Here is a 16051-nt window from a genome sequence, read left to right as displayed (position 1 = left end):
TGCAAGTTACAAGATAGACAACAATTGTTGTTAACTACATTAAGTAAATATAAAACAATATATAAAAGTAAACAGAGATATGCTAGATAATAAGCAAATTGATTGTTAAATCCATACATTCTGATTAGTCCTCTACTTACAAATACATAATACAGACAGAGCATATATATCCAATAGGAGAAAGTGAGGACTGCAGATGCTGGATATCAGAGTCGAAAGTGTGGTGCTGGAAAAGCACAGCAGGTCAGGCAGCATCTGAAGAGCAGGAGAATAGACATTTTGGGAATAAGCCCATCATCAGGAATATATGTCCAATAGTCTGAAATCCAGACTGCAATATACTTGTGGATATTTAGGTATCAGAATTTTTTTTGTGCGTTGCGAATACAAACTTGATTTATCAACATGAATTGGTTTTCCACTTAAAGTTTGAAAGTTCCTCCTTGTACTATGATAGAAATCACAGGCTTCCATTTGAAACAGAATAGTCTCTCTATACCTAAGAGTACATTTTTTCTTTGTCATTAATGTTCTTAATCCAAGTACCTTTTGTTACTTCCATTTAATTTTTGAAACCCTTATACAGAATTCATCAATCCATCAGGAGTTAAGTATTGCTTCTCCAATCCCCAGTTTCTGTTCTTAATCTCAATATATGGTCAGCATTAGTGTAAACATATAAAATTATTAGACTATTAGATACTTGTATCTTCCTATTTTTAAATGTTATCATCAACTTCGTGGTCACTACTTTCTCTACAGGAACAAACCTGGGAACAATTTTTTTCATTTGATGTTTTCTCTCTCCTTTTCTCTTCATTTCTAGTTTAAATATTACAATTTTGGTAAATAAAATATCATCCAATTGATTAGTTCCAATTCCTTATTTAGGTGCAGTGCATCTGTTTCAATCTGCTGCGTATTCCCTGAAATGCATTACAATATCTAATGCATTTAATTATTTTTACATCTTTCTAATTATCCAACAAATCTTCACAGATGCTGCTAGACCTGAACTTTTCCAACAATTTGTTTTGTTACAGCACGCATTTTATTTTTCAGTTTAAGTCTGTCAACTTATTGCTTAGAGTATAGCACATAATCACAGAAATATTTTCTTCTAATTTCAGTACATTTCCACCATATAGTATTATCATTCTGTCATATTCTTATATAGGCATTCGTACATCCTGCAGCTTGTTAGAGAACAAAGCCATTACCAATTACTGAAGTATAAGATCAGACTTTTAGGAAAACTATAGTGTTTGTATGTGATAATTTTTCAACTTTTAAAAACTGTTGCAAGCGTGATTCCACTTTGATTTTAATGCCCACATTGTATGAAAAAAAAATTGAATGCTATTTTAAAAAATAAACTAAATTCCTGCATTTCTTGGTACATAGTGTCATACAGCACGGAAACAAACCCTTCAGTCCAACCGGCCCACTAAATCCCAAATTAAAATCCAATCCCAAACTAAACTAGTCCCACCTGTCTGTGCCTGGCCCATATCCCTCAAAACATTTCTTATCTAAAATGTCTTTTAAATGCTGTAGCTGTACCCAAATTCACCACTTCTTCTGGACATTAATACCACAAATTTTGCCAAACTTTTCTTGGTCTCTCCCATTCTCCTGAAACTTCAATCCCTCCTTGCATTGCTGGCTGCATTCTCACACCTTGACCACTAACCATTTTTCTAGTGAATAACTAGAAATGTGTTGGCAGGTAGCTCAACATGGTGGGCATCACTGCTGAATCCAATCTTACTCTGTCAAGATCAAAAATTTACAATCAAATTTTCTTTCCTATGCAGTAATTTTGAAGTCAATTGTAATGTTTATATTGCAAGATCATCTGAAACCAACTAAATTGGTACAAACTGGAGGTCAAGGGCAAGTTCCCTCTGGTCTACATTAATCAGTAAAACCATCAGCACACTTTATTTTGCAAAAAATATTAAAATTCCTTGATGCTATTTAATAGAGTATTTGATGGCCAAAATCTATTAGCATAAAGAAAATCAACATATTTAAGAATAAATAGATAATCATTTAAAGAAATATGGCTCGCTGAAGCCACTCCTCACCCACAGGTTTTCGGAGACTCAAGTGGAGGTAGAAATTGGTTATGGCTCATTAACGGGTGCATAATCAGCATTATGATGATGATGATGATGATGCAACCAACAGAGACCAGAGTCTGACCCACAAATGGGATTCAAGTTTTTAAAAAATTATTTGGACCTCTAAAGCCACCAGTTGCAGTTGAAGCAAATGAATGTTAGCCAAGTCCCGACAGGCTTGCAGTACCAATGGAGAAGGAACCATTACAATTGTGAAAGTCAGTCAAGCATCCTTGTTCTTCCTGATTCCACTGGGATAATTTTCCCTTTTTGTTTCAAAAACAAAACATATGGTGCACATAGGGACCCAACGGGAGCAGGCAAATTTCCCAAAAAGTTCTTAAAACAGGTGTGACCACCCTACCACAAAGTTTTCATTGTTGATACCATTTTTATGCCCCAAAACAGATACCAAGCTTCCCACTTATTGTCTTTGGGGGTGTTCAAAGGAAAATTTCAAAAGTAATCTATTCAAATTTGTGTAGCTACTTCCCTGAAGGCATTTACTTACAATAGAAACATTCTAAATTAAAAAAAAACAAAAAGACTGTGGATGCCAAAATCAGAAACAAAAACCGAAATTGCTAGAAAAGCTCAGCAGGTCTGGCAGCATCTGTTGTGAGGCAGGATCACTAGACCTGAAACTTTACCTCTGATTTCTCTCCACAGATGCTGCCGGACCTGCTAAGCTTTTCCAGTAATTTCTGATTTTGTTACTGGAAACATTCTGCTTCACGAGATTTAACCTTTAAGCCTCTTTCTTAGTTGGATAGTGATCAGCAATTTTGAACAAATTAATCAAAATTATTTGATTTGGATGGTGGTGCGTTCCAGACGTCAACTTGTATCGGAAGGAATACATTCTACTAATCTCTAGTTTTGTTAAATTGTATTAATTTCATAATTGACCTTTTATGTTATCATTTTACTTACAGCAATTCTGTTTCATTCTCAGCCATTTCTCCTGTGCTAACAAATTCAATTACTTCAAAATATTCTATCGAGAATCATACGTGATTGGTTTCAATACTTTGATGCAGTCATTTTGATTTTTTAATATTCAAAATGTCATGAAATATTCCATATATATGATATATTTTAACTCTAACGAATACAAAATGCCAGAGAAATTCAGCAGGTCTGGGAGCATGTGTGGACAGCATTAGAATTGAAGAGGCGGCATACCAAACTTGAAATGTTAACTATTTCTCCCCACACATGGTGCTGGATTTGCTGAGTTTCTCCAGAATTGTTTGTTTCAGATTTCCAGCAACAATGCCATTTGTTTTTATTCGATGATTTTAAGTGTTGAATCATGCAAAATTGAAATAATCTATTTAATTTACAGCTCTTGAATATATAACTAATTTATTAGTCTGAGAGCCATAAATTAAGTGAAACTTCAATGAATGGTCAATAATCATCACCTCTATTTTTTTTTGCAGCTTTGATGACAGATGCCAAATTATTTGTATGCATTCAATGGCTAACATTCATTAACTTACATGATATATTGTTCTGATCTGTAGTCGAAAGGTTCAAGCTCAGTACCATACTCTACATCATAGTTTAAGATAATTACCTACACATTTTAAGACAATTAGGGTGAGGTATCATTTTTTTGTATAATTAATTGATTCAAAACTATATTAACCTTCAACAAAAAGGGTGCAGTTATTAAACATACAATTTTTTTTCTACTTCCATTAAATTCACATCACAGCTTCCTCTCCAATAGTATAAGCAAAAGTTTAAAAGTTCCATACTAGTAATATAAAAACTAGTGACTCTCTCCTCCAGGCAACACCATCAAAAATGGATAAATTCCATCGATGTTAGTGAAATCCTATGTTATACAAAGCATTCCCAAGTTTGACTAAGAAATAAAAAAAGTGACGCAGTACTTATGAACAGGATTGATAGTTGGTGGAAGCGAAGAGAATAAAAAGGATGGAATTAGAACTATTGCTCTTATGGAGGATAGACGTCAATGTGGATCTGTTGGGTTAACTGGCCCCTTTTCCTAGCTGTTATTTCTATATAATTCACTGCATTAATTAACTGAATTTAAAGTCATTTGAGAAATTTTATTTTCCATCCTTCTGCATCAAAATGCAATTGCACTCCTTTCACAAGTTTAACCATGTTGTGGATATACAAACTAAGTTAGTTGGTAGATAAGCTTGCAATAGATACATTATATGCACAAGCTTACCATTTAAAGAAATAGATGTTATGGCTACACTTTTTAAAAAGAAAGCAATAATCTCAATTCAATTCTTGATAATTGCAGCAAATGAATATATAAATAAAATTGTCAAAATGAGGGGTGAAATCAGGTAAATGACTTGAGATTTTCAGAAATTACTCAAGCTGCCACAAATTCAAACAAAATTCATTTAAGTAGTAATCAAGTGTTTTACCCAAGTTATTCACAGTAGAAGTCATAAATACAACTTTTTAAATGTTCAGTTTTACATATTGTAGGATTAACTTTAGGAATGGTTTTCCTTGCAGACCAGACCAAAGTTCTTCAATAACTTTATAAATTTAAAGGTTTTGAATAATTTGCAAAATTAAGTGAATTTTTGATATTTTTAATACTAAAATGTTTACCTGTCTACTTTAAACATTCACAAACAATAAACAAAACTGCAAAATCCTTATTGTTCCAGCTTTCTTTTTACATAATCAAACCTTCAGAATGTTCTAGAGGATATCAAGTAATTACTTTAACAAAACTCATCTTTTTATCAAGTTGCAATCCAAAATTCAAACATTGTTTCAGCAAGTGTTAACTATTGGTTGAATTGAAGGGAAGTGTTTGATGTTTTGTAACTTGTAATGGACTGTTTGAAAGAATGGGGGAAGCGGATTCAAAAATAATTTTTAAAAGGGAACTGGATATGGAGCAGGGGGATCATAACTAATTGTATAACTCTAAAACAGCTACCACAGGCATGAAGGGCTGAAAGGCTTCCTATATAATTTTAATTAATTCTTAACATTAATTAAAATTGTGAACATTCTATACAAAATTGAAAGACAAGATCATTCTTAATTTTAAACAAATAATAGAAGGTAGTGTCATGGCACCTAATTGTTTTAACACGTGCTTTCCTTGACAATAGGTAATGATGTTTTTAAAACAAACATATAATAAACCCCTTCATCAAACGGTCTCATTTTAAAGAACCAAATATTTTGTCATCAATCTTTTTGATTTGAAGAAAAGTTATTATTGAAGTATTAACACCCAGCATGATACAAAACTGGCGTGGCAAACTTGAACCTGATCTCCGAAGTCATGTTTTATTGAAAAAATATTCAGCAGAAATAAAACTCTTTCCCACACAGGGGATGAGGAATAGCAAAAGGGAAGTTATTAGTAATGTTGGCTATCACCCGAAAGCTACCTTTAGGAGTCTTTGATGAAACTCCACATTTAACAGTATTTCAAATGCAGATGCAAATAGTGTCCAGTTAAAAGAGTCACATGCACCCTAAACAATCAAATGTACAGTTGAAATTTACCATCATAACAACTTGGAACTTAAGAAAAACATTAATCAAATACTTCAAAAAACACATGATAGTCGTGAAGACTCATGTCAATTGCTCATTCCCTTAGGAGGTGTTTTTAAACTGTTAAACTTGCTTTGTGCTCTTCATTAATGAAGCATCATCATTCTGGGTTTTCTGGCAATTATCTTCAAGACTGTTTTTCTTCCCTGCAGTCAGATTTCCTTTGTTAGGTCCTGCTAACCTGAACTTATCTTTGGGCATTATTTTCTATCTTTCTATATATATCTTGTAACATAAAAATCCCACTTATTTGTGCTATTACTTACCTCGTGCATATTTGGTCTCCCAGGAAGCCATTTTCCACCACCAGACTCATCCATATGTGGACATTGGCATTACTATTGCAACATTTCAACAGTTGCTACTGTCTCAGCATTTTCATATCAAGTATTGTTCACATTTTAAAAAAAGCTATGATAAAATGAATCATTCTAAATCAATATTTTGTTCTGCATTTGTTTTCAATTGTGTTGAAATAATTAACATTGATACAGATGAATGAAACTTGATAATCGGTTATTTTAGCTTTTCCAAACAAAAATAATTGAGAAATTAAAACAAAAAAAGACAATGGAGAATCACCAGAAATAAGTAGCATAGGAATGTGATCAAGTTGAAGAAAGTAAAATGAAAACAAAGAAACATATTTCAACAAAAACAAAAAACCTGACAGACATGGGAAAAAACCCAGCAATAAGTATTAAAAACAGAAATCAGGGAAGGGTTCAAAAGTAAATACATAAAGAATGGAATGAAAACACTACTTAAAAATTGACAATTCAAATAAAGGCACCAATTAAATGTCATTTTTTTAAAGAGATACTCACAGAAGAAAGCATGTTTTGGGTTTATTTGAAAGCTGTTTTAAAATTTAAAATCCATTTTCCTTCACCATGCGAAAATGAACAGAATTTCCTTCCTCTACCCCACATGATTTTCATAATGGAAAGGCATAATACATAAAGGTTGATTTTCTTTTTTGTTGGATAATCAGACTTTTCAGAATCTTGTAATGTCCATCAAGATTATTAATAAAGTAGATTTATTCAGTCTTAGGATTGAACAATATGGAATATCTCAATATTTATTTCATTTTACAAAAGAATTCAACTTCTGGCTGATGGCATAAGTTGTGTTTAGCATTTAACATTTTATCTCAAATTTTAAAATTGATGTCAAAATTCAGATTTACAAATGCCGTTGCATTAGAATCATCTTTATTCTCAGAATGTTGAAAGACTTCATATTTTGTGAATAGCTTGTGATCATAACATTTTCATATTTTGAATCATTAAAGTCAATGATTTCATATCCTGCTTTTAAGCATTAATATACTATTTTCTGTAAAATGCTACAGATAGATAAGATCATAGAGTCATACAGCCTGGAAATAGACCCTTTGGTCCAACCAGTCCACACCAACCATGTTCCCAAACTAAACTACTACCACCTTCCTGTGCTTGGCCCACATTCCTCCAAACCTTTCCTATTTATGCACTTAACCAAATGTCTTAAACGTTGTAACTGAACATGCATCTTCCACTTTCTCTGGAAGCTCATTCCACACAACCATTAAGTAAAAAAGCTAACATGCATGTCCTTTTTAAAATCTTTCTCGCTCACCTTAAAAATATGCCCTCTAGTTTTGAACTCCCACACCCTAGGTAAAAAGAGACATCATCCACCTTATCTATGCCCTTCATAATTTTATAAACTTCAATAAGGTCACCCCTCAACCTCCTATGCTCCGGTGAAAGAAGTCCCAGTCTTTCCAGTCTATTTTTATAACTCCAATCCTCCATTCCAGGCAACATCCTGGTAAATCTTTCAGAACCCTCCTATACCAGGGCAACGAGAACTGCACACAGTACTCCAGAAGAGGCCTCACCAACGTTCTGTCTAACTTCAACATGACATCTCAACTCCTATTCTCAAAAGGTCTGAGCAATGAAGATAATTGATTATTACAGACTATAATGTTCATTTTGATCTCTCAGCTCACACAGCTCAAAAGCACATATAAGCTGCCTTTCTTTTTAAAATTTATTAGAAACTTCCAGAATCTAGTTTATAGTGAGCAATTAAATAATTCAAGTTATGAATTATGAAGCAACTTAGCAAAAACATAAACTTAACTAGATAAACATTCTTGATTAAAGGTATGGTAAGGAAAGCAAAAGTCCCATTAGACAACAAAATAATTATCAGTTTTGGATAATGTTGATAAAATTGTTTTGGACTAAATGAAACCCCTATTTTTGATGACTCCAGTATACAAGGACATGACCCTTTGTTAATTCCATGTAGTAGTTTTAGTTTTAATTCTTAAAATAATTCAACAATCTAATTTGAACATTTAGACTTAAAACTAGTTCATGTAGTTAACAATGTACCAGTTGCATTGTGTTTACATGCCCAAACAATAATTTAGAATGTTATTTCACATTTTTAAAATAGTTTTTAATTGCATTCTTGTTTTATGTTTTTACAGAAAAAAGGAGGCATAAAGGAAAGGGAAAGGACATAATCTGGTTAAGAATATTCCAAATAGCTTTTAAATTACTTTTCCCATCAGATTCTTTGGGAACATTCCCTAATATTATGAGTTTTGTTTAAACTATTTTAATAATCTATTATTTGCTTTGCACTAAATATATTACTTGTTTCAATTGTAGTGAAAACAAATATGCCACAGTATACAATACTTTAAAATGACAAAATTAATTTTTGTATTGAATGTCTATAATCATGACTAAGCTACATTTTAATATATATTAATTAACCCATTATCAAAATTACCTTGGCTATAACAAATTTGTACAATATTGTTAAATCACAAATATAACTGTTTATAACTTGCAAATAGTTTGATAATTTTTTTAAGTTTCGATGTATATTTATCCTTGTGGAATAATGGTTTTACTCAATATTAAATAGTTTCAAAAAAGAGTTAAGGAATTGCATTTTTATTGTTAGTAGTGACTATAGTATTGACACAAAGAATGAAATGTGCAACGTGCAAAACTAAGTGAGATTTGTCCTCACGAAAAATAGGTTGATCAGTTCAACATTAAAAAAAACAAGTTTCAAGGATAATGAACAAAAACTCAAACCTTACAAGATTTTCAGAAGTTTTTATATGTTTATAAAGGTGGCATTGCTTTATATATTTTTTAAATCAGAAACTCTCTGTACTACTTCTCATGTTTTAGTTTGAAAACAAAATTTCAATGTATTTATTCAAAGTACTTTACCATTTTGAATTCATGTTTTCATATTAAAACATTAAAACAGTACATATAGGAATTTAAGATAATTGAAAAGTCAACATAAAGACTTTTCACCAAAACACCCAGTTGATATTTTACATTTTCATTTGAAAATGAAAAATTTATAGTACTAGTGAAAGTGCAATGTTATTAAGACTTTAGATTTGACATCAGTTTTTGATCATTTCAAAATGAACGACATTGACACCTCTGGTGTTTGAAACTGATTCAAGTAGAGTTGGATGATTATGGGGAATGCAAAGACAGCTTTAAGGAACAGTAGAAAGTTTGAACTTTGTTCTACTACAAAGATTTAAAACATTCACAACTATACTGGAACATATTAAGTTAGTTTTTCTATTCTGCCATCAAATAAGTTTCTATAATGTGTCAGATCTTGGATATAATAATTTGTTCATACTGGATTATTTTTCTAACAGACATTTTTTTGGATTTTTTAAAACAATGCAGCTCTTATAAAGTCCTACGTTCCAATTGCCCCTCCCCTATTTTGGATCTTCATTTGAAGTGGAGCTTCAGTGCTCTAATTGATCATTTTAAACATTGTAATCAAATTGAGTGGGTATTTTAATCTTTCAGTAAACTGGCAAAAAAATTTTGAAACGTTTTATTTACTTACACCACACTTTTCCCCAATGAGTCCAACTGGGACGGCATACCACACAATTAAAAATAAATGTTCAATTGAAACACCAATTTAACAATTTTTTTTTCCTTGGCAGGTCCGATTCGAAAACACATTAAATACGCAGCAAATACAATTTTAAAAGTAGTTTGTAACTCAATTACATCAATTAATACGGTTTAGGACAAAATGCAAATCCTTCACTTCAATCAACATACTTTAGCTTCCCGAAGATTGCTACAATTTTTCAGGAAAGATGATAGGCAAACGGAATATGCAATCGGAACAAAAGATTTCAGTCGCAGTTAACATAAACGAAATAGCACGATTGACTTCAATTTTGAATTTATTAAAACGTGCTAAACACGAGTATGCTACATATTATCTAGTCCATTAAAGTAGACAGCTAGAGTCATTAAGAATGATCGCAAGGCACAACTTCATTCACTAACGATTATTTTATTTTCATAACGAAACTACCCCCCCACCCCCCCACGCCGGGGGCAATCGTTAGCTGTGTCCGTAACGAGCAATGTAGCTTCGAATAATTTTGAATCGACAATACCGAACTTCTGACATACGCGTTTGCCAACAAAGGAAACGGGTTTGAATCTCGGATGTAGATTTTTGTCCATTCTGAACACTTCCGCCAATAAAGTTGTGCAATGTGAATTTGGTTGACTATTTTTCCTCCATTCGCAAAAAACGAAAACGTTCCTTTTTAAAGAAAAAAAACTGCACCAGCGACAGCTCAACACGAGTTATTTAAAAATAAAATTCTGATGCGCTTTTATTTTACAATTTAAAAAAAACTTACAAAACTCGCCTGCGGGCAAACATTAAACCAAACGACCTCTCAAAAAAAACCAAAGACCTGGAGTTCCAATATTTTATAAAGGTAACGTTGCCTCATGTGAACAATAGTGGAGTTGCCGAATAGAATAAGAAAACGGCGAAACTGCAATAACTTTCAAAAGATCACTTTCGACTAACATTTCAATGAGATAATGTAGTTACCCATTCAGTGGATCCCACCAAAATCAGGGGGCAAAAACGTCCTTTAATATTAAAAGAGTAACGTCTCCGTTATTAAAGAGCAGCCATTGCAACGTATCAGTTTTGGTGCGACCCGATTAGACATCTCCTGAACATGGTATCCTGACCACATTATTCAGCTTAAGCAGGGAGGGGACGCACAAGATGGGCAGATCACTGCGAAAATACACTCCCTCCCCCCTCGATTCACACAAGCAGCCCCAACCCCCATCGCTCAACAAGACCAATAAGTCGCATAACCATCACCACATTGGGGAACTGCAACAGTCAGGAGAATTTTCGCGCCATCGCCCTTGTAAATGGCAGCCTGATTTAAACCAATGAATGAAATTTGCAGGCAGAGAGGGAGAGAGAAAAAAAACTTGGTCAATGGTAGCGAGGCTGGAGACTCTTGATAGGATCCTAGACTCAGGCTGTGTGCGAATGAGAAGATGGAAAGTGGGAAGAGGGAAAAAAAAGGGAGAGCCCTCCAAACTACTATTATTCCACAATCAATATGTTTTTCAGATTCTTGAAGCACAGATTGTCCCTCCCTCCCTTTCTCTCCCAGAATCATTGAATAGCTGGCATTCCTCACGTGAGAAGTTGATGTATAGTTTGACCACGTGGCTCATTCAGCCGGAATATTCGGGGATTTTTTGGAGCTGCATTTTATTCAGAGGCGGTGCTAGTAGTAACGTAGTGTGACATTTTTACAGTCTGTTTGCGAAAGGGGTTTTGGGGGAAAGACAAAAAAATAGTTTTTTTTCCCTCTCTCCGCAGCCCGCCATTCTTGACTGCTAACGCTACTTCTAGAGATTTATTTCATCATTGATTCTCCTCAATCCCATCTTTGTATTCAAATCGACCGATTATTTCTCCAAAGGGGAAGATAAAGGTGGAAAGATCTTTGTCTTTTTTTTGCAGTTTTTAGCAACATGAACAAGCTGTATATTGGGAATCTTACCGAAAACGTAACCACTGTGGACTTGGAAAGTCTGTTCAAGGAATGGAAGATTCCCTTCACTGGACAGTTTCTGGTGAAATCTGGTTATGCATTTGTCGATTGCCCAGATGATAACTGTGCCATGAAGGCTATAGATACTCTGTCAGGTAAGCAAGTCAATCCCTTCTACTCCTAATATTAACTCAAGTTTTGAAGCGTAAACCTTGTTTCGTGAGAGGCCTAAGGCAGCTCCTTGCGCACCAGTTTCGCACAAACTGACTAGGGGGGCGAGCGAGAGGAGGCTGCTTATTCCCGAGTGTTTTGCAAATATCCATTCCCAGTATCCACCCCTAAATTGGACTTTCTTCTGACATTCGCAGAAGAAATCGAGTTTCTTTTTTTAATAGCCTTTAACCTAATCTAAACAATTTTTGGACACCCTCCACCCCCCCGCTCATTTATCCTTCTGAATCTGCACGCGGTCTTTTCTCACCCCCCCCCGAAATTGTCACATTTATAGCGTTCATTGGCTTGACAGTTACTGCACGGAGATGCATTCTGTACAGGATTCTTTATGATTTGCAAACTCTTTATTGAGCCAGTGCAATTGGACTGGGGTCGGAGAATTCGGCCCGTGTTGGTGTGTACCTTTTGTTGTTTAGAGTGTAGGCCTTTAACAACTCCCAGCGGCAGCTCAGAACCACCATTCAAATCAATGTGCACCAGGAAAGGAATATACGCTTCAATTCTTATACTTCTGTCGGAAATAAACACAAGCGAAAGCTCACCCATCCCCAAACTATTGACGGTATCAATTTTTTATTTTCGTTCGTTCCGTCCGCCGACGCGAACGCGTTTGTAGTCGGCCATACTGAGTCGCAAAAGTGTCCTTTAGGTCTCGACCACTAGAAAAATGGCAGAGAATTAGAGACCAGAACAATTGAGTTCACGTTTCTTAATTCATTTCAAATTATACTTGTTTACATCAGGTTTGTGACTACTGTTGACCGACTTCTTTATGCTTTTGCGCCGAACTTTGTTGTCGACACCATTCCGAGATTCTGTAACGTAGGTGCCCAGCAAGTGGTTTCAGCTACAAACCTAATGCTTAGGATCAAATGAAGATCGTTGAAAATAATTTCGGCCCAACGGTCAATTTTAAATGTTTGTAAGTGTTTAATACGCATTGTATTTTTGTGCTTTTGCTTCAGGTAAAGTGGAACTGCATGGAAAATCCATAGAAGTGGAGCACTCCGTTCCTAAACGACAAAGGTAAAAACTAGCTTTAAATCGTATCGGATTTCTTTCCCAATAGGTAGCATTAAACTACAACTCAATAATTAGCGATTATATCTATTTGTAATTAAGTTATCTAAATCGTACGAGTCTCTGGAATTCGTCTACTTAAGTTAGCAACTAATTATCGTTTGAATCTGGGATACTTTTTAATGACCTTTTTGTGCTTTTAGTTTGGTTTATAATTGAACTCTTGTATTTCTTTTATATATTACTGGAGTATTTGCCTTGAGAAGATACCAGAACTTGTTCTAGTTTTAAAATTAGATCTGGTGCAGTGTTTTTTTTTTGAGAAGTTTGGGCGTCAGCAGGAAATGATCTGAGATGCTTTGCATCATGCTAATCGACAAACACGTGAGAAGTTCTCAATTTAAGAGCTAACAAAAACGAAAATCACGATCCAACGTTTCCTGTGTTGTCCACGAAATGTAAGAGATCATTTGATGTGGCGGGGAATTATTTGCTATGTATTTAATGGTTCATGTAAACACTAACGTGCAATCGATTGTTCGTCAAGCTTAACAATTATTGTGCTGGACAATTATTCAAAAATATTGTTGCCTAAATATATAAATGTTAGACTATGTATATGGTGTTGTAGTGAAACATCAATATTTCACTCTGAGACTAATTTGACATTTCTAAAACAGGATTTAAAAGCTTTAGACAGCACTATCAACTGTTGGCTTTCAAAAAAAAGATCATTATTGGTTTGAACGTTCCATATGGATTTATCCAAGTCGAATTGTTTGTCATGGGATGCTTTTGTTATACTAAGTTACTGGTTTTGTTTTTGATCTATTTCCCACTGGCTGTTGAAGTTGCCTGTAGAAAGGGAACAAATTTTGAAGAAAGACTTTAAAATGAAACTGTTTTCATCCAGTCTTCAAAGTGTACCTCCATTCTTTGTGTTGAAGCTTTTAGTTCAATATAATTTGATTACGTGGAGTGTCATGATGTTACATCTTCAGGTCGCTGAAAATAGTACATTTTTGAGAGGCAGAAATGCTTGAAGGGCAAAAATTGTCGTGGGAGTTACTTTAGGTTACTTCCTGTGTATTGATTCTTCCCTTCACCCTTTCTTTCACTTAAGTTTGTTTGACCTCCATCTATACAACTTTTATTCCATGTGCTCTGCAGTTCATTAGTACAACCTGTCTTAAATTATTAGTCTTCAGCCCTCTTTCTTTGCAAATCAAAAAAAAATTTAAATATTTAATGTTCAGTAGGATTAAGATTTGAATCAAAAAGTTGAATGCATTTTGTAACTTCGCACCATGGCATTTAAAGCTGGATGTACCATGCATTTATAAGTTGCTCTACTTTTTAAAAGAAATCTGAAAATTTTCTCAGTAAAAGATTTTCCCTGTTTTAAAGCAAGTTATTAAAGAATGAAAAATAGAAATTTTACATCATATTGTTAATGTTCTTTAATCCCAGCTTTTGATCTTTCATAACTTCAAATTATTTTATAACTGCAAAGAGTGAATAGTTGTGTACCAAATTAGTTTCTCCATTCTTTTCATTCTTGCTTGCTGGGATTTTCATTTTAAAACTTCCATTTGGAACTTGAAGTTTAAGGGCATATTACCTTTGTTTTCTTAAAAAAAAAACTTTTTAAACGTGTATAAAAAATCTTATTACCAAGGTTTTGTTTTAGAAAATCCAGATCTGCAATATCAATTGACATTTTTGTTCTTAACATCACATCACTAATCAAAAGTTGGCACAAATTTTAAATCTAATTTAGAAAGCCATTGTTATACATAAACTTAAAAGCAGTAAATATTCTGAAACTTAGAATGTAATTCACCCCCTATCGAAAGCACAATTTTTGTTGTTTTCTAAACTCCATTTTCATTTTCCTTCATTGCTGGTGCTCAATTGAAATATTTTTGCACAGATATGACGGTGGAAGTATTATTCTGGCATAATCACCAATGTGACTCCTGTACATTACAAAAGGGTGCAGTGTGCAGTCTTGTTGAGGAGGCCATCTTGAGTTTCACATTGGAATATTATACTTTGAATCTTGATGCAAAGCTGGCTTTAAAATTGCCATCCTTTAGATCTTCCTAGTGCTTTATAAGTGAAAAGAAACCCAAAAATACTGGAGACATGGGGAAACAGACATCAAAGTATGTAGAATTCTAACATAGACTTCATGCTAAAAGTGAAAGTTTACATATATGTAAAGAGGCATGTATACTACTTTTTTTTGGCAAGTATAGTATATAGTTTTTATTGCATTAAGTTGACTTTCTACAAGTATTAAATGCTTAAATTAGACTGCAGTTACCTTTTGAACACTGTCTTCACACTCTGCTGTTTGTTCTGGAAGCATTGTTTTGTTCTGAATTGTACATCAGCAGTAACTTTATATTAGTGTGGTGCCTTTTAATGTAAAAATGCTCAAGCACTTTTAAAGGTATGAAAGGGACAAAAAGAAATCTAAAGGAGAGGATGGTGCATGTATGGAATGAATTGCCAGAGGAAGTGGAAGCTGGTACAATTACAACAGTTAAAATGCATCTGGATTGGGTAGATGAATAGGAAGGTTTAGTAGGATACGGGCCAAGTGCCAACAAATTGGACTAGATTATTTTTGGATATCTGGTCAGCATGGATGAGTTGGACTGAAGGGTCTGTTTCTCTGCTGTAAATCTTAATGACTCTACTGTGTTTGTAGTTTGCAAAACAACTTTGGTCTGTCCATGTTTCGCATTCTGTAACTACAATTTTATCAGTACTGCAGTACAATATAAGGGCCGTTGTTGAATCTGTATTATCCTTAGCAGTGTCCATGATGAAATTGGAACAATTATAACAAAACTTGTTGAAGTAGGTTAGAGAATTCATGTTTTTTTTTTAAAAAAAAGCTGGCATAGTGACTTGAAAACTCAGCCTTTTACAGGCCTTGAGGTCAAAACCAGTCTTGTTGACCTCAAACTCAATAGTGTGAGTTCCTTTTTTCCACCGTTTTGGAGCAATGGAGGAAAACTTTATCTTGACTAGTGGTGAATTTAAGGAAATAATTTTCAGTCCCATCTTAAATGTTAGTATCATTTTGTGGAAGGCAGGGTGATGGGCATGGAGAGGTTTTTAACTCAAAAGCATGTCCTCGACTAAATTTGAGAGGCAGTTGTAT

General features: G+C 34.0%; 1 protein-coding gene and 1 long non-coding RNA gene across 6 annotated transcripts in view; one reads left to right on the top strand and one right to left on the bottom strand.

Moving 5' to 3' along the window:
• The window catches only part of LOC122549757 (uncharacterized), a 31089-nt gene extending 20366 nt beyond the window's left edge, over positions 1–10723 (bottom strand). Inside the window, exon 1 of the long non-coding RNA XR_006311654.2 lies at positions 10644–10723. This is a non-coding gene — a long non-coding RNA (uncharacterized LOC122549757). The remainder of the gene's footprint in view (positions 1–10643) is intronic.
• Positions 10724–11192: 469 nt separating this feature from the next.
• The window catches only part of igf2bp3 (insulin-like growth factor 2 mRNA binding protein 3), a 141436-nt gene continuing 136577 nt past the window's right edge, over positions 11193–16051 (top strand). For 3 of the 5 annotated variants that reach the window (XM_087987051.1, XM_043689713.2, XM_043689712.2), the window contains exons 1-2: positions 11193–11774; positions 12819–12879. In XM_087987051.1, coding sequence (XP_087843177.1) covers positions 11600–11774; positions 12819–12879 — 236 coding nt within the window. In that variant the 5' untranslated portion in view covers positions 11193–11599. The remainder of the gene's footprint in view (positions 11775–12818; positions 12880–16051) is intronic. The other 2 variants (XM_043689715.2, XM_043689714.2) reach the window with 2 other exon arrangements.

The sequence above is a fragment of the Chiloscyllium plagiosum genome, unplaced genomic scaffold (genome assembly GCF_037043375.1).
Source record: "Chiloscyllium plagiosum isolate Xiang-an unplaced genomic scaffold, Cpla_swu_hap1 HiC_scaffold_5, whole genome shotgun sequence".
In the NCBI taxonomy this organism is placed as follows: domain Eukaryota; kingdom Metazoa; phylum Chordata; class Chondrichthyes; order Orectolobiformes; family Hemiscylliidae; genus Chiloscyllium; species Chiloscyllium plagiosum.
This window is presented reverse-complemented; position numbering and strand designations above follow the sequence as displayed.